We start from the raw sequence: 22,872 nt of genomic DNA, 5'->3' as shown, positions 1-22,872 counted from the left end.
TTTTAGTCAATAATGGTTCACACTGGTTAAAGATGAACTCTTGAGCTCTCAAATTAAAAAAAAAAAAAAAAAAAGATTAAGATTAGTATTTGTATTTGCTTTTTCTGTTCATCGTGAGTATAGATGAACATAACATAGCTGAGTGACTTGAGTTCAATTTAGCTGACGTTATTATGCACATCTTCCCGATTGGTATGATTGTTATGTGGTCACTTCGTTTATAGTGTATTAACTGTACAGGGATGGATTGTTAGTTAGTTATATACTAGGTATGTGTATATATCTGTTTATAATAATAATGGTGTAGTATATGCATATACAATATACTATTTTTTTATTATTATATTATGTAGCAATTTGTCTTATTCATGAGAATACTTAACTAGTATATTTTTATTATTGTAAATTTATGTTTATATAGATATTTATGAACTGCTATGTGTATATGCATATTTATAGAGGTATCTATACATTATTATATATCATGTTTTATATAAACTGCATATGTGTAGCAATATTGGAATATAATATAATACAAGAATATACAAGAATACTTAAAAAGAGGTAGGAAATAAAAAAAAAATACTTCTTGCTACTCCTTGTTGACCAGGGTTCGTTTCTTGTCATGTTTGTTTTTATTTTCAATTTTATCTTTTCTTCTTTTTATTTTTATTCGAGGGTAAGAGAAGCACTTTCTAACTGAAAATACATATTATCAAAGCCAACAAAAGCTTAAATGAAGAAAATGCTGTAAAATGTTAAGAATAGACAGACGACAATTTGCAATCCTAGCTCAGGGCAAATTTTTTACATTACAGCTGCAAAAATGTCATTCCTCTATCAGCAATTTTATCCAAAGTCGCACAAACAATTAAGAGGTTCTTCTTCATTATTGGGTGTGGATGTTTTGCAATCCCCATGCTCCAGCACACACCACTTAGAACTGTCAGATATCGAGCGCCATTGGGAATATACTGAGGTAGGCGGAACGCCTCCTTTGGGAACAGACTTATGATCAATGAAACTTGTGGGAGGCGAGCCCCTCTGTTTGATCGAGCTGACATAAGAGTCGATCGGTAGAGATTTCTCAAGATAATTAACTGGTATTCATTGAATTCCCTTTGACTATATACTGTATATTTACGTCGACTGTTTGATAATCCTTGACTGAAAATTAGGACTATTGAATTAAAGTCATGCCATCTACAGTCTTGTGAAAACATACAGTTAGATGTAAACAACAATTAACATAAATATTTAACAAATTATAGATGCAGTGTGATTATTTCATGGGAGAACAAAAATACAAACAAATCACACTCACAGGTTATACAGCATATCAGCCATGTTGCTGCGGTAATAGAGAGCATTTCTGTATGCCTGTTCCGCCTCCTCCATTTTGCCCTGGCTCTTCAGGACATTTCCCAGGTTGCCCCATGCTGCCAAATCCCGAAAGAGAATGTTAATGGGCGCGTGTGTCGCAATATTCATGAATGACAGCTTTCAAATCTCTTCATGAATAGATGACAAAGTAAATATTTTTTCTTTTGTGCTCCACAACCATTCGAAGCTGTTGGGTTGAGTGTTTTTTTTTTCACGTCGTTAAAAGGATGTTGTCCTGCTGCAGCTGCTCTACAGGGCTGAGGGATGACACACTAGGAGAGCTTTGTGCCAGAAACCACCACTCACGGCTGTTAGAGTGTGCTTGAAAAGGAGACCACCACTGAGCCATTTGACTACTAATGGCATTAGCAATGAAAATAGGAAGAAAGAAACCAGTATCTCGGGAGCTTTTATACAGTTAAAGTATGAGCTGGAATCTACAAACAAAACAATTCAAAATACGGTAAACAAAGATCTGTACCGTCATGTTTACAGAATTTTAAAACACTTCATAGTACCTTGCACTATTGAAAAGTTATGTTGCAAAAAACAACAAAACCCGGACACAAAGCAGAATACCTTAACGCAAAGTGCTAAGTTAATTACTACCAACCATGATCCCTGTGGAATATTTAGTAGAATAATCACACTTGCAAGCTTGTCTGACTTATTTGCGCCTCCACTTTCATGCATGTTCAGATGCTTGGATTAAGCTCCACTGGTGTAACGTTACATTTCACAGATAAGACAATTGAAAGATTTCTTTGAGGTTATATCCCTGGCTAGGATGAACACGCTGCTCTATTCGGTTGATGGTTGGCCAAAACAAACAGCCTGTCATGCCTTAGCTCTGATGAAATATTTGAAAGGGAAATTAGCTAACACAAGGTATCCTGCTGTTGCCTCATGAGTCGCAGCCCTGCTTCCCTTTTAGATGGCGATTAGTGCAATGATTTGGACAGAAATCTGTGCCTGTTGGGTTTCAATACAAAAGCTGTTGATATATTTGAATTCCCGTTGAAGGTGTCAAGTATAAAGCAGGGCCACGACAGTGGTGCCCTTGGAAGTGAAAAAGGGAAACTTGTACTATTAAGAGAACCAGGACGCTGAATACAAAAAAAGAACACTCAACTGTAATTCTTTGAACGAGATTTCTGAAAAAGAAGGTGGACCTTGGGTAGGAGAGGCAGTAACAGCAGTTTGAATGTACTTCTAGCGCACTGAGTTCAAATTAAACAACTTACATACTCTGCCGTGAGGCGTACTGATGAAAAAAAGACATTTTGAAACAGCTTTACTTTGAATTATTTAGGGTAGCAGCAGCAAAGAGAAAATGTGCATGTCATTAAAAGTAAACTAGCTTGCAACCTTAATCCGTTTGTAGATATATGCTTGCATTTTTCAAGTAATGACAATACATCCATCCATTTAATTAAACCTCTTGTCCTCACGAGATTTATGAGCATACTGGAGCCTATTCTAGTTGTCTTCAGGCATCAGACTGGGTACACCCTGAACTCGTTGCCAGCCGATCGCATGCACACAGAGACAAACAACCAATCACACTCACAAACACATCTAAGGGCAATTAGGAGTGTGCATGTTTTTGGGACTGTGAGAGGAAACCGGAAAAGCTGAAGAAAACCCACGTGGGCCCGGGAGAACATACAGTACAACTTCACACGGGAAGGCTGAAGCTGGAAGCAAACCCACAACCTCTGAACTGTGTGGCAGACCAGTCTGCCACTGTCCTGCCCATATTTTTTTCTTCATTTGTTAAAATTATGCCTGAGGTTGTGGCAATGGACATCCATCTATCCATTATCGGTACAGCTGGAAGTAGGAAGTAGCTTAGGATGGCATAATTGGCTATTTTGATGTTTGGGCAAACTGAGAGATTCCACAATGTGAATATGATTATTTAGTATATACAGTATATGTTGAAGGAGGAACAGCAACCGTGTCAGGGTGTCAGCATCAGAGTTTGCAGAGCCACATACAGTGCGTGGTACCATATACAGTATGCAGGTGCCGACGGCTAGCGCCTCTTTAATGCTAGACTTTGCTATAAACGCTGGCAACAGGATCCATTCTGACACCCGCTAATGCCTTGATGACTTTTTTCAGCCCTGTTCTCCTCTATACACCATATCACTTCTGGATAAACAAGCCCCCCAAAATAAGCCAAAAGAAGATAGAATTGATTCTGCGAGAAAGCATGGTAAGAGATCACATCGAATTTCTACTTAAAAGTAAGTTGATTAGATATTAATATTGAGTTTCTTCACTCGACATTTAAAGAACCACGCTCGATCAGATTAAGGTCTTAAGATCTTGACTAAATGCAATTGGATTTCTCTAGTGCATGTTGTTATTAATGTTGTTATTAGTTGTTGAAACAACTTACCTTTAGCAGGATTGACAGAAATCCCTGACTTGTAGAGCATCTCTTCATTCTCCCAGTCCCGATTCCTCAAAACAGTCTTCATACTAAAAAGCAAAATCACGGCTGTGCAGCAGTAAATCAAGAATGTCCTGGAGGACCTCTTTCTCAGTCGGATGTAGAGAGACCTCAACCCAACAGCTACCAGTAAGCAAAATCCCATGCTGGGGATGTAGAGCACTCTTTCTGCTATCACAAAGCCTACGTAGAAAAAGAGGTTTGTGGCAGGGAGGAAAGGGATGGCCAAAAGGCCAAGGGAGAACACCACAACATTTTCCGTGGTGGGCAGCGAAGTCTTGCTCTCATGGAGCTTTTTGGTACCATTCTGTGCACTATGGACGTGTGAGACCATACAAGAGTTGTTCACATGTTCATGTTCATGGTGCTGGTAACCCTCCCCATTGCTGTTTCCATTCTTTCCATTGGTAAACATATGTGCTTTACCATTGGTGTCCTTGCCTTTTGCTTTTGGCTGCTTCCACACACTGAACCAAGCTAGCAGCAAAAATCCCAAATAGAAAAAGAGTGTTTGAGCATTCCTCCAATCAGCGAGGCTCCTGATCAAAGGCAGGGTGTCCATCGACCAATCAAAGCTGAGTGTGATGGGGCAGAGGAGAAGCCAAAAATTGATGGCAGGCAGATAAAAAAAGGTCAGCGTCCTGGTGAGGAGGGATGGGGAATCAGCTGCTGGGTTGTCGGAGTTGGAGAAATTTGGCGCCTTGCTGCCCATCCAATAGAAGCGGCAGGCCAAAAGGATGGCGCCCCAGGCTGCCAGCAGAAATACATGCAGCAGCAGCTGGACGTTATTTCTCTGAAAGACAAGCAACACAAAAGTTCAAACAAATAGAAAACAAAGCAGCTGAAAGACATAATGCTAACACAAGACATGGTTCCAGGCTTATTATATTCTTTTAAAATTTGGTTTTGGACTTTCTAATCACTTTGAAGCGAGTGGTTTGGCCAATTTAACCGAAGAGATGTCTGATTTTTCATCAGTTAAATGAAGACAACATGGACATAATGATACCATTTCAAGAATTAGTGTTAGTTTTGACCTGGAGGATGTGAATTTAATCAAGACATTTGTTTTTTTGCTAGTTCTCAAACAAAACCAGTCTATCATTTCCGTACCCTGTGTTAAACAAAAAATATGGTTAAATAAACCCAGCAAAAATAGTGGTCAATCCCTGCAGGTGAATTTATGTTTTCAGTTAATTAACTTGTACATTCTTGCTGATTAAACAATGACACATAACCCATCCAACGGCCTAAGAAAAAGTGTACCGTGATCATTTGTGTAACTTTCTCCATTTTAAAGCCTTTCTAAATGCTGCACAGATGCACGTACAGAACAGTCTCAGATTACCTGCAAACCTGATGTGAATGCTTGACCTTGCATTGGATAAAAATATGACTCACAAACCTTAAAAAAAAACAAAAAAAAACAACAACAAAAAACTCAATTTTGAGAGACATTGGTTTTCTCTGAGACCTAAGACCACATAATACAGCAGAATATGAAAACACATATCTGATAGAAGAATTTCTGTTATCTGCTCATCATCGTTGCCAATACAAAGAAGTGGAAACAAAAATGAAAACCACAGGAAATTGAACAAGGAACACAGGCGGAAAAAATGGGAATTTCTAGTATTGAAAACTGTTGTACTTTCATATGGCTTGAGATGTCTTGGGTCAAATAACAAAGACATTTATTGAACAATCCAAATATCCCTGCTGGTTCTTTGATGTGGTTATATCAAATAACCCTAGTGCATGTTAGTCTGTGTTTTTGGAAGATCAGGAAAAAAAATGCCACTACCAAAAGGATATTATTTTTCAGTTATATGGCAACACAGTTCACTGAAGCCATAAAAATTAATTTAACTGTAATTGTAATCGCTGTGAAAAACACAGCATGACAGACCAAATAGAAACATATCCCATAGAGTACATTCATGGTACAACACCATGATTTATGGCTTTAACTCCTCGTCAGCTGACGAAAAAGGATGAAAGAGCTAGTAGGACAATTTTCTACTCATGCAGGAGCTCTGAAAAATACAGGAAGTGTATTGAAGTGGTTGGGGAGGCCCAGGGGCTAAACTCTGCACATACTTTACTGGAGAGACTTGCTGGCGGTTATTATATCCCAATCATTGCTTCAATAGAATCCACAGGGATTTACAAGGCTCTTGTTGAGGCTCTTATGACACTTTTGTGGCCCAGGCAAATGTTATAAAGTTCTTATATGTATAATGCAAATGCTTGCATGCAGACAGTTGGAGGTGAAGTTTGCAAGTTGCCACATCCACATCTATCATTAAATGGCCACAAGATCAATTTCAAGTAAAAAAAAAAAAAAACATCCATCCATTTATTTTCCGGAGCCGCTTCTCCTCATCAGGGTTGCAGGCCTGCCGGTGCCTATCCCAGCTGACTATGAGCAGTAGGAGGGGGACATCTGAAACTGGTTGCCAGCCAATTGCAGGACACACAGAGAAAAACAGCCATTCACGCAGGACAATTTAGAGTGTCCATGCATGTTTTTGGTGAGTGAGAAGAAGCCAGAGCGAGGGAGTGAGAAGGCCGGGGCGAGGTGGATTTGTACTCGGGTCACTGAACTGTGAGGTGGACGTGCAAACCACTGCTCGACATAACCGCCCCAAGTAAAAACGAACACAACAAACAGCACATAATTCTTGACAAGACTTACTAGTTCTAGTCTGTCCTTAATGCAAATGGAGAGTCATGAATTTGTAATAGACAATAGAGCACACTACAAATACAAAGTTCCAGGGAGTAAATTTGAGGTCCATTGACCAACCTTACTGACGTGGGGCATACATTTAGCTTGCTTTGGATTGCATATGTCAAAACTCCAAACAGTTTGAAATCTTTTGATAATATTAACAACCTTAGCTAATTATTTAATTATACCCCACATTCATAACCCAATTACGATAGTTTGCTGAGAGCTCCAACAAAAGGAAACATTGCCCTGTGAATAAACAGCCATTAGAGTACGATACAAACATCAACATAGTTTATTCTATATTTTTGAATTAAGGTCATGTCTTAGCAAATAATACATTTTCAGTCTTATGTCTGTAATCTATTACAGTGCACACCGATGAGGTCAGTATTTTTTTAGAACCTGGTCAGAATTTAAATAATTGTCATTGTAAAGTGTATTTATAAAATATCCTTGAAAGGCAAAACTGCCTAGTTGCAGAAGACTCGCTCGAGTCTGTGCCTGCTTTTTTTTTTTTTTCAATAAACTCACTCATTACATTGAAAAGACTGAGAAGTAAAATCAATCTCAAAGTACTTTTCTCAGAGGACACACAAACTTAATTAATTAGAGTGAAGTATTCTCTGGGTTCCCAAAACGGGCTCGTTGCATCACAATTTAAATACCTATCCATTACACGACATAGCCTATCAAAACCAGCCCCAAGGAATAGACCTCAGACAGAACTCTGTGAGACGATGAGGTATGTCTGATCCGTCCAATCCTTTTCATCATCACTCAGATCAATTGTCTTCAGAGTCGCTTCCATCATTCTCCTTTCTCACAATAATAGACTTGTAGCAGGAGGGAAAATGAGCTTGGGGTGTTGCAGACACTCAACTCGCAATTCCCTGAGACCACTGGCCTGACTAAATCCCTCCAAGTATTTGATGGATGACTCTGCAGCCCACATGTGCCATTGCTCCTTTAATGCTGGATTGAGTAACCATTCAGCTTCTGGTCAAGGAACCACAAAACGTCGGTCAATCCATCTGGTTTTTTTCTTATCTGTTGTAGCTTGTAACATGAAACAGTAAAGTCATTTAGGTGTAAAAACAAGATTACTTGCAGTCAAGACAAGATAAGGGCCCAAAGGTTTCATATCCATATTACGTGTTGCAAATTAGCCCCATCTGGCTCAAGCTTTGTAAGAGTGACACAGAGACCTGAATGCAAGTGATTTTGGCTGCTGTTACAGACATAGATTAAGTTTAAAATGCACAATCACGAACCTCAATATTGGGTACACCTGCAATTTAATGGGATCCAGTACAAGAGCTGAATCAAGATGATTGCCTCTAAAACAGTGTAGCACCTTCACAAGTAGCACGTTATTAACCCTTTGGGAATTATGACCTAGATCAGTAGTTCCTAATGCTTTTTGCACTATACCCCTGAATTTTTAAAATGTGAAAAGTATTTATACTTTTCATATTCAACACAAATATCACTGCAGTACACATATTTACTTCAAAATTAACTTATTAAACTTTATACAGTAACAGTACTGCTATTCCTTCCCTTCTTTCCCTTTGGCCGTAGTCTCAAGGAGAGCTGTGGTTGAATTAGCGGCACCCGGAAGTCTAATTCGAGTGACGCTTGTAACTGACCACTACAATCTACTCCCGTTCCAACTTCCATGGTCGCGCCAGGGGCCAATCACGTGTCTTGCTGTGCTTCCGTTCTCTTGTAACAAATTGGAATTTGAAGTGTAAACTCTGATTGTTATTATGTTTGGTCAGCTACAAGCGTCACTCTAATAAGACTTCCAGGTGCCACTAACATAACTGTGGCTCTCCGGCTCTACAGTTACTCTATCAGATTTAATAATTTAAGATATAAGTAAATATGTGTACTGCAGTTGTTCGATTTCCAAGGAGTGCCCGTGGCAAGTGCATTCATAGTTAACTCACCTGTCTGTCATGGAGGAAACCTTCACACTGCATCTCTCATGTAGCTTTTTTTTTAAATGGGAAAAAAAAAAGACCTAAATCTGTGATGCACTGAGGGCGCGATATAGGAGGCGCGGAGTAGCGATGGATCACTGTATATTCATGTGTACTATAAGTGCTAATTACGTATGTACACTATTTATTTTTTTCAATATTAATAATAAAATGAGAAAAAAAAACGTGTTAAATGTAAGACTATCACAACATTGTACTGAATTCATCCAAAAGGGTAAAATAGTAGCAAAAGCGCTCAGTAAATATATGAATGCTAAAACTTGCAAATTAGTAAAAGATTAATGGATGACCGCTATTCATTTTTAAATGCTCTTCAACTGAAATATCAAAATTTATGTTACAAGAAAATACGAAAAATTAGAAACAATCACATTTTGTCATACTTTAGTCTCACAATGATTCATACTGAATTTACAATTTAGTGCACTGCACTAAAGCATAAAATGTTGGCTCTCACTAAACACAGTCAGTTTGCCACAGGCAGTTTGCAAAATTTGTTTTTTTGATTTCCTTCATTTTTGGTCTCACCATATGAATTATCTAACCTTGACAGCAGCACATGTATTGAAAAATCACCAGCATGAGGAAGTCTAAAGCTGCACACAACATGTTTTCTTTGAAAAAAATCTATTTATATAGTTATATTTGGAGAATGTCTGTTGATTTAATTTTATATGATTAATTATCACGTTCAGTGATATGTTGAATTCAACTCTTTTGATAAATACACATATTATGGCTGAGTAACAGCTCGTTTGTGCAATTTTAACGAGCTAATTGTTTAGCTTTACACAAATGCCAGAGATCATGCCTGAAACAATGACAGAAACAACAGAAACTCATGAGCTATTAATTTCCATTAGATTTTTGTGACTCACAAGTTGATCGATTATGAGGATTCTGAACATTAACAGAATTAAATGACTAACAAGCTAATATTGAATTTACCGTATTTCTCCGAATACAAGTCAAGTTTTTTTCCCCTCATTTTCAACCTCCATATGAGGGTCGACTTATACCCTTGTCTCCCTTCCGCCCCACCCCTTCCCCCATAACCACAACAGTATGTCATTCGATATGCGATGAAGAAATGCTTCCAAAGGTACCATAATTTTGTAATTTTAATAACAGACACCATGTGTTATAATTGGACAGCCATGATCTATGTAACCACTAATGTCAGGGGTAGACGTTTAATCACGTTTTTGCAAAATTCACCCAAGTTGAGTAAAACAGGAGGGGTCGACTTATAAGCGAGGTCGACTAGGAGAAATACGGTACTTTGTTACTGTATATCATGGGGTTTGTAAAGGCTGAAGGCTGAGCGAATAAGCTACCTCATTAAGTTGGTGCCTTGCTGCAGTACTGGAGCACAGCAGCTGAAATTCCCCGTGTGAATGCTGCTGGAAAGGACCTCTGCACTTCCCAGCAGTGGTCTTATCTGCATTGTTGACTCTTGCAACAAAGTAGGGGGGCAAATAGAGAGAAGCAGGTTCTTTAAGTGGTCACCAAATGGACAGGTTTTCTAAGCCTGCTGCTTCCAGAGAAATGTCTGCGAATCAAGGCCATGAGCATTCTTATACCCCCTTTTCGCAATAAATGAGTGTTTTCATGTTTCACTCCACCCTGGTTGGAAAACACTGCTCTATTGCATGTAACACTTTTTTTTCTAAATCAAACAAAATACATGGTACTTCAGTATCCAAAGTTCAACAAAGACCAGCTGAGTGGGCCACATCTACCACATCAATACAGTGTTCATATAAAATCGTTTCAACCAAAGCATAGTTAGATGGATGCAACATCAGAACATACGGAACACAGTGTTCTTTTATTTCACCATGAAGCCATCATTCTTCTCACAATGAGTGTAATTGTATGTAGTTATGGGTTGATGAACGAAATTAAAACCCTAAGTGACCCAGGGTGTATAAAAAGTGACCCAGGGTGTATAAATCCTAATCCGCCATGATTTTATCTGCATTGTTTCCTTGCCAGACTGCGCTCATGTTGTAGCACACACAACCTCTGTACAGCAGTGTGCCATTCGGTCATCAGTGAAGATCAAAAATTGCAAATTCAAAAATTCAAATCTACCTCCAGCAGCTGTGGAATAAATGGGTCGATAAGTATCACATCCATTATAAATTGGTCTTTATATCATAATTTTGAAGGAAAATCTCATTTTCATTTTCAAGCACATGCATCATAGACAACTGTATCCAGCGTTATCGACACATACAAAATGAAATTACAAAAACCTTTCTGATAAATCCGATTAACTCATTCAATCCCAAAAGACATATTTTTACTTTTTTTTTTAAGAGTTGAGACATTCAATTCCTGTTACTTCCTATAGTTTTAAAAAATTCAAGTCTTTAGCTACAGATTGATGCTAAACAAATGAAGTTCTAAAGTAAACAATTAGACAATAGTACTTTTGTACCTAATAGATACCATTTTTTTAACTTTGGTAACCCATTTCGCACTTAATTACCCAAAGTAACCCATTTTTAATAATTACCCTCAAATAATACATTACCAGGTTAATGTCTAAAATGATCAATATTTTTAGTAACGCTAAACTTAAAGTAATGGATTATTTCAATAATTAATTTGGTACAAGCCAGTTTTACATCTTTAGCCAAACACTTGAAAAAAAATATAAACAAATACATGTAACAAAATGCTTGAACTCTTAAAAAAAAGTAAAAGTATGTCTTTGGTACTGAAATAGTTAATAAAGATATCAACTTTTGCTCTTATTTGCTCAGTTCCACTTTTGTTTCTTTAAACATTATTTTGAATGTGCACACAGAGTCAATGGCCTTCACCTAGTGATCAGGTCTTTATTGCGCACATTGGACTGATTATCAAAGTGCTAAAACCATGCGGGACTCAACTACACATTGGTAGTGGAAAAGATCCTCCCACACAATATGGAGTGAATTTTGAAAGGGAAAGAATTTTCTGTGTATTAGGCTTCATCAAAGTGCTTTTGATATTGCTGTTTTTAGTTTTTAGTTTAACCGTTGAGTTTTTGAAAAACAAAAGTGGTTTATAACTAATTATATAATTGTGAATGGTGGATCTATTAAGTACTCTTTAATATTTGTGCTCTGCTTGATGAATGACCTAGTCTAGACAAGACCCGACCACTTAAAAACTTTTTTTCAAGAGCAAGATTTATATTGATCGTATTCATTTCATGTACTGTACTTACAATATAAGAAAACGCAAATGTTGCTTCGAGCAATAAAGATTTCTATTAAGGATACGTTATATATATATCTATTATCTCCCGGTATTTGCATTGTTTCTATAGATCAAAAACATATTCACAAATTCCTTTAGCAAAATCACTGTCACTGCAGCCAGTCAGTGAGGAGCAAAAGCCCATTTAAACATTTCTGTTCGTATATTTACAGAATAAATACTTATATCTAATAAGGGAAATGAACCCTAAGTATCTATATATTTTAAATCAGCAACATTGCTTAACATTGTATCAGTTTGAATGGACCTGGCCTTATCTTCATATTTTTTAGGGATGCTTCTTAAATGGCCTTGCTTTAGATTGAATAACAAGATTTTCCAGAGTGGGCAGCTGCATCAGAGTCAAATTGTGACAATATCGCATGAAGCTTGGTCAGTTATATACTGCTCTCCAGCAAGGACTGACCAATACAACTCGGAATTGATAGTTAAAGCATTTTGTTTTACTACTGTGGCATATTGTTATGTAAAAATACTAATCTGACTTTTCTTCAACGGCTCCACACAGAAGGGTCCCCCATTGCTAAAAAAGGAGAAACATCAGGAGACATAACAAGTCATGATGCCAGCACATCTGGGAGCTCTTCTCTAATCCCCAGATTGCGTGGTACTCTGCAGCCAAACCGGTGTAGAAGTAAGTTATCATGTTTTGGTGTGTGGCCAAGGTGGCATGGAGGCATGTGGGCTCCCAGCGAGCTCTGCTACCATAATTTAAGAAGTTTCTCTTCTCTAGTTTGATCTTCCAGGCTGAGTTTCTGTCGTCAAGCTTTATTTTTTGCCGTTGTGGCCACCTTTGATTTACCATCTCTGACTGAGAACTACATATTTAAGCACTTCAGTGTGCTGTTGCCATTACTGTTATGATGAATCTCATGTGTGCCGCCTGGTCAGCTTAATCAACAACAAATGCTATGGTGTTGCTGAGAAACAGTGGTCAACCATTACATGCCACAGCAGAGTAATTTTGTCTATGCAGGATGTGACATTCCCTATAATCTGTCTGCCTGGCCTTGTCGTGCTGCTTCGTACATGTTTTGAGGAGCTTACACGCTCGCTAAAACCTGCAGCACAACTGGCCTCATCTCCAAAAGCTTAGTAATGATGTGGAACTATGCACATAAAGAGCAAAATGTAGTTTGGAACGTAGCGTTTTGGAGACAGGCATATAAACATTGTACTTTTATTGTCCTCTCAGGGCTTAGTTTCACGGCTTTGTTTTTTTTTTTTTTTTTTTTTTGCTTTTGGTTCGATAAAACCTTTGAATTATCATGAAATTCAGGGTGTCGCAGTAAAGATAAAAACACGTCTCAGAAATACTACCTTAGCATCTAATCACAGCTGATTGTCTTCTTGGCTCACACAAGACAAATAAATACAGCAACAGAGACAACAGAAATCATGAACAGCCACCTTCTTCTTAAGCCATTATAGTGGTGTCATCAGCATCATCATTTGTTCAGTACACTTGATTGTTCAGACTGAGTAAATTATGATCACAGTTTATATTAAGTGCCAATTTTTTAGTACTTTGAATGTGCAGCTCAAATTAGTACCAGAGCTGAATTTTACCACTTTTCTGCAACTGTTTCCATTGTCAGAAAATTGTGGCTATTTATATATTAGACCACATGCCAAACAACAATCCATGACCGTTCAAATATGCACTGGTCTGTTTCTTGGAAAACATGATATTTAAAACACGTTATTCTGTACTGCTAGTTCCGCACATGATTTCTGTGTGGTTGTGTGCTTTTTGTGTGGTCTTCTGTTTAGATGTGTTTGCAACCCACTTATACAAAGTTTGTGTCGATCCAAACGATATAAACTGATTACATTTGTGCTTTTGCATTATTTACAGGAAAGCATTTGTGTGTCTGAATTCCTGTGGAGTGAGTTTTATTTGGAATTAGACCTCATATCCTTGAATATATACACATTTGGAGTCACAGTGAAATACATTTTTTTTTTACTTAAGTCTGCTGATGAGCAAGGTCATTTATATACTGTTAAAAAAAGTGAAATAAAAACGTTCATTGTATTACACAATTTCAAACAGCCAATGTTCTAATGGTACGAATGATTGACAGTTTATACAAATGAATGGATTCATTTTTACTAACCAGTTTTGTGTGTGTGTGTGTGTGTGGGGTGGGGGGGGGGGGTGGTTAACAGTTCGTTTGGTATTTGATGATATACCAGCTTCAGTATAGCAACGCCTAATTTAATTTAGAATAAATTGTAGCTTGATCAACACTGCTTTCCAACCACAACGTATCTAACTGGGTATCTGTCAATTGGATATTGGCATTAAGATCTTTTCTCTACCATTCCATGTCAGTAATTGATATGATAATTAAAAAGTGGGTCAATCAGTACTTCAAAAATGGTTTCATCATTGTTGCATAAATCTATGTAATATACATTTGTTGAACATAGATGACAAAGAGGCACCTCAGGATAAAACAAATCCAAAGACTTTGTTCCTCAGGATAAAACAAATCCTAAGTCTTTGTTCCATGCAAACAAAACTATTTGTGGATGACAGAACACAGACAAGATCATCTGGCCAGAGAGTGGTACAACATATCATTTTGTATGTTTTATTTTTTTGCCTCCGTTAAAAACAACCCAACAAATTGCATAGATACAAGAAAATGTTTTCACAGTTAAGATCAACAGCAAAGATAACCCAAACACGGTCTCTTCAAATTATGTTCCAATTTAGAATCACTGTGAATAATAAATCAGCCACCGTCAGACTTTATTACGTAGTTAAGATGAACTGCACTGCAGTTGTAGTTTGTATTAGGAGACACAACCTTATAAAGCCCTCTTAGCTTAGCTCAATGTCAAGATCATGATCGTGAGACTATGGTAAGTGGTCACAGGGTCAAACAACACTGGGGACCTGGCTGACACACGTTGTGATCCAAGTATTTAACCTGTGTGAACCTATCACGAAACCTGCAGGCCAGCTAATCGGGAAGGCTGATACAATGAGCCCAAAGATGTTAGAAGGTCTCATAGATGGCAAAAGGTAGTTTTCGATTGCATGACAATAACTGACATTTATTGCATCTCAAGGATAAAATATATTCCACAATTTACGGCAGTCCTTCTCAAATAGTGGGGCGGACAAGGTGATGCTAGGGGTCACGGATGAGTCCAGGGAAAAGCTTTGTTTCTTTCAAGTGAATTGTAATTTCAATAAATTAAGGTTTGATATACTGTATTTTTTCTTTTTTAGTTTCACCTAACACCTTGATTTTTTTCTCCTGTTTTAGACTAATCTGTAAAGTAAAAAAAGTGGTTACCCGTTGTTTGAAGTTAATTTCTATTGCAATTTTATATTGTTAATTTGAAAAAGGATACAGTTTTAAGTATACTTATACATTTTTTTTCAGCAAAAAATCTTATTGGTAGTGGGCACAGCAAGTGAGGGTTATCCGTTCCCGTTCATCTGGTGGCCGTAGATACCAGATACGGGGGAAACCTCATTTCCAGGGCCGGAGTTGCCCGTTCGGGTAAATATAGCCCTTGCAGGATGGCTCCAAGCGGTGCTCGACTCGGTACAGACGGCAGCGGGGAGGCAGCGTCTCAACCGTCACTTTTATTTTAGTAAATACAACAGAGAGCTGCACAGCACTTACACAGATGTTTTTATACGTTAACACGGTTTTTTCAGGCACAGAACTCTTCCTGCGCATGCGTCATCTTTTCTTCACATTCTCCTTCTCTCTCGCGTGATCAGCCACTCTCTCTCTCCGCAACAGAGGGGTGCAAGAGGTTTTCTCTTTGGCAAGTGACTGCATGAATGCAGTCAAAAATATTTACAAGTATAACTGACCCAATACACAAAAGTAATGGTTAGAATCTTGTAAAACACATCAGTTCATAATACTGGTCAGATTTTTATGAACCACATGGAATGAAGCAATAAAGGATCTAGCTCTTTTCTAACATTCTCACTTGCATTTCTTGGCCTAATTTCATCTCAACCTCTTCAAACATTCCACTATGTGATTGAAAAATCACATTGCAAGCATGTCTCATTTTGAAGAGGAAGTCAGATAACCCTGGTTTAGGCATCTAGATAGTTTTCCTTCCCTTCAAGCTACAATCACAGAACATTTATTTTGCCATTGAATTTAATCAGGGCAAACCTTACAAAAACTCGGTATCATTGCATTCGTTCTGTAACTTGGTTCTGAAATTCAAACAGCACAATGAAACTGGCTGCAATGGAATGGCCAAAGCTAATAATTGAAGGGCTCACACTGTACAAGAAGACTAAGAGCCACGGGATGACATTCTTTTGGATAGGAACAGTTCCATTTACCAGTAAGTCGAGAAGGAAGGCGGAACGGTGCATCTCAAACTAACCACCACGTAAGAAAACGATTAATAAATAAATTAAAAATTCTGTCGCACCAACCATGCATCAAAAAGGGGAAAGCAAAACATTTGGGTAATCAGAGCTCAAAGTTTTCGGAAAAACGGGCTGTTTTTTTAGGGTTTTTTTTTTTTTTGCCTGTTTTATTCTCCCATGACAAATAGGAATCAATGTTAAAAAAATATTATGACGCCTATTAATTTGTTCTATAAGTGCACAGTTTACTACTTACTAGTCACCTTTTTTTGTTCATGGTTATGGTAAGCTAATATATGAATAAATACTTCTAAGACTGTCCATTGCATAGGAAGAATAATGAATCGTAATGAAAATAATCAAGTGAAAATGCATAGTTATCCCCTATTGAACATTAAATATTTATGGAAACACTAGTGACAACTAGTGGAATATTGCTGTGGAACATCGTTGATGTGGGATGTTCCGTTTTGTGACATAACCAGATGCGATTGATTCTCAGTATGGCTTAGACTGCAGCTGAAACAATTGGGATTTCAAACCGTATCTTGTATTTCTTTTCTTTGTCTTCTATTTTTTGCCATCTATTTGAAGTGGTGTAGTGAAATGCATTGGCAAGCTCCAGTTAATTTCCATTGCAGCGGTTGCACTTGCTGCACAGCAATGACATCCACAGGTCCAAAGAGCCCTTCTATCCACAGCCAGTGGAAATGATTCAGGATGAACTCATTGGAAAGAGAACTTATTTCCATATCAATTAAATACAAGTGAAGTCCACTTTTGTTTTGCCATTTGTGAGTTTCTATTATGCTCCCCATCTTGCTGTCAAATTGAAGTAGTGGAGTGCGCCTCCATGTTGGAAGCAGGTGGCTGAGGGCAAGGGTCGCTTGCTGAGCCCAATCTATCACACGAGTTGAAGCCACCAGAGCATGAAAGAGCATCTGCGGAGCCTCAGGTAAGAACATAATGCCTTTGTGGACTGTATTTCCTTTTAACTCATCCAAAACATTATGTGCGGATGGCAACGTTTGTGTACATGTAAATTGTATTTGTCATGTCTTTAATTTGCAACAGCAAGATTCTCCTCACTTCGGAGGCATATTTTCCACAAAATGTTGGCATCTGAAGAGCCATTTTAGAAGAAAGCAGATTGAGAGTGACGACAGTCCCTTACAACGCAGGTAGCCTTTGTCTGTTATCAATCCGACACATAAAATTCACACACACAAACGTGCACGCCTCAAGCAGTGACCTTGTACTAACAGCCAAAGTGTGAACAGAAAATGGGAGGTGTGAAAAGATAAAGCATGTCAGTTTGACATTCACTGAAGGCCAGTTGGGTCTGGGCCCAGATTTAGAAATGATTTTTCAGTCTGGGTCAGCAGACAGACAAAAGTGTCCTCAGACCAACCTCCCAACTTTCTTTGATGATAAATAGTGAGTTGAACTAATAGATTTTTTGCTGCTGACATGACATCACCAACATCATTGTTCTTCATCCAGGTTACACTTTCAAAGCATCAGATTTCCTGTATTATGTTTTCAAAGAGTTCTTGTGACGGTTCTTCACAAAAATGTCAGCCAGTTAGGCATGTACTGCGCCTCACTGGGTTTACATAAGGAAAATGGGACGATATAGGTCATTTTCAGTATAAATCCATCTCATATTGAATATGAAGCAACGCCATATCAGGAAATAAAAAGACTAAAACTCTTAAATATTTACTTAGAGTAGACATATGTATTCCCTCCTAAGCCTTGCTTTACCCATCATTACAGCATTTATTAAGGCTAACTTGAATGTTATAACCATTCATCCGTCTCAGCTAACTGAATAGATTTTAACTTGCAAAGGTTAGAACATTATAAAGCTTCAGTCTAAAGTATAACCTCTCACAATTTGAAACGCATTTTGGTTGACTGGAAATAGTTGACTAAATGCATGTTTTTCCACATAAATTGTGGACGAGCATTGACTACAGTGGACTCAGATGCTATAAAGTATTTGCCTGCAAGCAACTCAGCACATGGCTTGGCTTTAATCAAGCGCACAAGCACATCAGCTTGGTTTAATGACACATCGAGAGATAGCACATGCAGGGCAGAGAAAACCAATGTAGGCCGAAGCCTTACACAGACAACGACTGCTTGTAATGAATTATGAGATAAGAACAAATTACAAGCTATTAATAACAATTAAGTTGCACCTTATCAAACGAGCTGGGATGAGATAGTAGATCTTACTTTACGGTTGGGATGGACATTACCTAAACTTTACTAGCCTTTCGAAACAAATGGGAAAAAAAATGCTTTCCAACCATCCATCCATCCATCCATCCATTTTCTTTAGGGTCGTTGGGGTTGGTGCCGAGAGTGCAGAATAGGCAAGGGATTCTTTAAATGGGGAAAAAAAGTGAGTAGTAGTGATGTCAAGACCTAAACAGTAGTTCCAACGGTGTCGAAGCTTTTTGATCCCAAGGTCGAAAAACTCTTTTGTGTGAGCCGAACATCAATGCTTCTTGTACATGATGCTTAAAACTTTTCATACAGTCCTCGTAAAGCACTACTGTAATTGATCGGGACACAATCAGATAAGCTGACCCCTTCTACCATTTGCAGAGTTAAATGTCAAACTATTTCAGCTAAGTGAGGAGCAGAGTAATAAAAGACAGTGCCAAATCACTGCGGTCTGTCAGTCACACATCCAGCCAGGAGCTGCAGTCTGGCTCGAAAAAAAAAAAAAGAAGCTTTAAACCACTCGGGAGGCAAAAAGTGGGCTGCAGTGAATGTTAGTACAGGTCATAAATGTTACAATGCACTTTTCTCATTGATACATTTGCTTCGGGACATTTGTGGCCTACATGGGAGAGATAAACAGAAAGGCCACTTTAAAGATGATGAGAGCTCTCGGTTTAGGCTTCTTTTTATAGTTTGTAACGTAGTGAAATAATACGTTTTCATAATGACAAATGTCAATTCAAAGCAAAACTTTAAGAAATCCCAACTCTCACGTTAGATTTATAGTTCTTTCCTCAAAACACAATGAAAAACAGTTGTGGCACAAAGTATCAGCAAGCCACACAGTTCCTTTTTTATCTCAAAACAACGCTACCCACTGTGAGCTGTAACCCCACTTTTCCTCTATAAAATTACACAAAACATCATTTATCTTTTTTTTTTCAAGTTGCTAGTGAGCCAGTACCAGCTTCAGACACGATGACACGCAAACCCAAGGTGAAAACAGTCATAGCGACACATTGTCTCACAATCTCTCTTGTGGTTGTAAACATACCATGTGGCATTGCATTAAGTGGCCCCCAACTGCAGCTCAACCTTTTAGTCAAACTAAAAAGTCAATATCAGTGCAGTAAGACAGCATGGTGCATTTAGATCAATCTGGCTCTGGGGACATTGTCAAATGATTGAACAACAATGGCAAAATTAGAAAAAATAATAAAAAAAAAAGGGGTGGGGCTGAACCACTCCAGAAATTAAACTGCAGGCATCTTATTTTCAAGGATGATTGACAAAAATGTACATTTTTGGTCTATGTGCTGTGAAAGGAGAATATTCTCCTGAAGACACACAAAGTTAGATAGCACTTCAGTCATGACATGTCAGCAGGGAGCATCTCTGTTTCCACAGCACAGGAAGAAAAACTTGATTGTTTTCCAGCTAAAATATTTCCCCAATGGTGAACTCTGCTTGGTGCATTACATACCGTAAATGTGCTCTCTGCTTGTGTATGTTAAATACACACATTTACTGTGTATTGGCTCCTCAAGAACACCTTTGTACCGTTTCATGAACGTCTCAATATATTTGGTTACCGAGCGTGACAAAGGATAGCTGTTCTGAAAGATCAGAAAAATAAGAGAAAAAGAAATTCTGATGTGCTGCAGGGATAATAGTGATGTGCTTGTGGGGTCCTTCAAAATACATCAACAATGCCTATTTTTTTACTTGCCAATCATCATAGAGAATCACTGGAGTTTTTAGTTGAATATGATTTCATTTGAAGTAAAAACTAGTAGTGTTTAGAGATTTTTAAAAATGAGGGTCTAATTAATGAAGATAGTGGATCTAATTAACCTCACCTAAAATTTTGTAAAAAAAAAAACAAACAAAAAAAAACAAGAAAAACCCAAAACAAAACCTTTCTTTATTTCAATTCAGATATATTGTGCAATTGTGGCTGAAATACAACAACAAAACAGTGGCCTCTGTCAATCATTTTCTTTAACAGACCTAAACATACGGACTTGTAACTATTTACCTTCTGCTGTGTTTGACATTAGTCCCAAGTGCTGGCAAGAACCTTTATTTTCAACTATAAAGCCGAATGTTGCTGTTTTCTTTAGTCAAAATAATAATTTAAAAAATATATGTATTAAATTAAACATTGTCCATTCTGTCCGTCTCAATCTCATTTAAATGCCAGCTTAATTTAGCAAAGAGCTTTGCTATGGCTCATTACATTAGAGTCTTTGTTGCTTTAGAAATCTGTGGGTGCAGTCACATTTGGTTGCTTTGCATTTATGTGGTAGGTCAAACTTGAGTTGCTTCTTGCCATAGAAGCAACTCAAGGTCCTTGTTACAAAGAATGCATATCACTCTGTCTATCAAAAGTGTCGTTGGTGATTTTTTTAAAGTTAAATTTACCATTCATCGGCTTGACAACCCTCACAATTCAGCTTCACAGTCATCGAATAATCAGAGAAAAGACAGTATGCCTTTAAACTGATAACAAATTAATTTGTGATTCATGTCCCAAGGGGGCGAAAAAAAAAAAAAAAACATGGCTAAGCAGAGTCAGACACATTGGAGCCAGAGTAGTAATTGACCAGCCTGTCACCATGAATACAAAATATTAGTTTGATCGTAAGTCTTTAGAGGTAACGAGCCAAATGAAATGGTATCAGAAAAGAAGGGTCTTCGGTATAACAAGTCCTTACGTCATGCTATCAGATTAAACGATGGATAGTCAAATTGCCGCTTGTGTATTATTCTGTATTATAAGACAGAGCAATATGATGAATCAAAAATACATTTGTACAAATTCTGTTAGGCATTGTTGGCAGAGTTACAAAGAAAGCATGTTTACCTTATACAGAAGCATGACAACTTGTCGCAGTTTGAGCCTGTGCAAGACGCAGATGTCATATAGCGCTGATAAGGCCAACACGGTGACTCCCAGCTCCTTCCACAGCATGCTGCATGCAGCACAGCCCAGACTGCCAAGGAACCAAGCCACAAGCCGCAGTGGTCCACCGTTGCCCCGCAGCTTACAGAAACGAATGTAGCACAACAGGGACAGCAGAAAGAACAAGGCAGCCCCCTCATCGGCTCGGCCCACGACACCTGCCACCGCCTCGGTGTGGATGGGGTGAGAAGCAAAGAGCAGGCCGGCCAGGAGGCTCCATAACCCTCCTCCAAGCAGCAGGTGTACCAGTCGTGTAAAAAGGCCGGTCACCGCTCCGTGTAGGGCTACATTCACGAGGTGGTAGCCCCAAGGATCCAGCCCACCAGCAGCATGATTGAGGCGGAAGGAGAGGGTGCAGAGGGGGCGGTAAGACTTATGGCTTCCACTGTGTGTGAGCAGGGTGCCCCAGAAGTCATCATAAAAGATGTTTGTCCATGGTGTTTCTGGAAGCAGGTCCTGATTAGTCTTGATTGCTCGACTATGGAGAAAAAAAGAGAAAAAAGGGTTAGAATCAACTATGAGGTAAAATAAATGATGTGGTATACACCGCAGACGGGTGCATTACATTTACAATATATTCAGCGCTGAACCTTGACATTTATGTCATTTCAATTACAATCAAAATGCTTCATTGCGAGGCAAATTTACTGGCCTGACATGTTCAATTTACAGTATATTCCCACAAACTGCGTTAAATCCATTTGTCCGATGATGTTCTGCAGACTAAAGACAATCAAAAGAATTGTATTTTGTTCTAACAGCTGAGGGAGTGAGTCAGGAAGCTTTCACAAACAGAAACTCACCAAGGTTGCGCCTCAAATTCTAGACAGCTTTGCCACTGCAGCCACAGCACTTACAGTTGTGCACTTTGGGATTTGGCAAGAGTGCCACACCCATGACCACAAACAAATACAGGCAAACAGTAGGGGAATGCCACAATGGTGGGAATTAGTTTATAGAGAAGATCATGTGGTGATGGTCAACAGTTATTTTCCTGCCAAATGCTGAGGATTACATGTTTAAAAAGCTGCAATGGTGGCATTATGGAATGATATACACAGTTGAAGGGCCGGCAATGCAACACAAAAGGCAAAAGCCAAACGTGTATTTAGAGCTTCTCTCGGCAGGCAAGGATGCTAAATGGGGAGCTACTTTGACTTTTCTTGTGTTAGGGATGTACTTCTTTGACCTGAATGAACACTGGTACATCAGCCACATGCTGTGTGAGTGTCAGTGGGCTGTTGTTGGGGAGGTGGGGTGTGGCTGGGGGGCAGCAGTCAGCAGGGGTTAGTGTCAGGGACCAGACATTTCTCCCAGCAGGAGTCCATCCATGTTTATTCCATCTTCCTTAGCAAAAAGTACAGAGTCTGACATATGACCTCTGCTTCAGTGAAACATGGCAGCTCAGATGATTTCAGACATCAGCATGAGCCTCCT

At 38.5% G+C, this 22,872-nt stretch overlaps 1 protein-coding gene across 1 annotated transcript in view; it reads right to left on the bottom strand.

Moving 5' to 3' along the window:
- tmtc2b (transmembrane O-mannosyltransferase targeting cadherins 2b) overlaps nt 1-22,872 on the bottom strand; it is an 86,338-nt gene that overhangs the window by 22,709 nt on the left and 40,757 nt on the right. Inside the window, exons 2-4 of the mRNA XM_088417739.1 lie at nt 21,337-21,913; nt 3,791-4,637; nt 1,325-1,439 (exon numbers count right to left, since the gene is read on the bottom strand). Coding sequence (XP_088273865.1) covers nt 1,325-1,439; nt 3,791-4,637; nt 21,337-21,913 — 1,539 coding nt within the window. The remainder of the gene's footprint in view (nt 1-1,324; nt 1,440-3,790; nt 4,638-21,336; nt 21,914-22,872) is intronic.

Source organism: Hippichthys cyanospilos, chromosome 6 (genome assembly GCF_059441005.1).
Source record: "Hippichthys cyanospilos isolate Australia breed blue-spotted pipefish chromosome 6, RoL_Hcya_1.0, whole genome shotgun sequence".
NCBI classification, from domain to species: Eukaryota; Metazoa; Chordata; class Actinopteri; order Syngnathiformes; family Syngnathidae; genus Hippichthys; species Hippichthys cyanospilos.
Note: the sequence above shows the minus strand (reverse complement) of the source record. Positions and strands in the feature narration are given on the sequence as shown.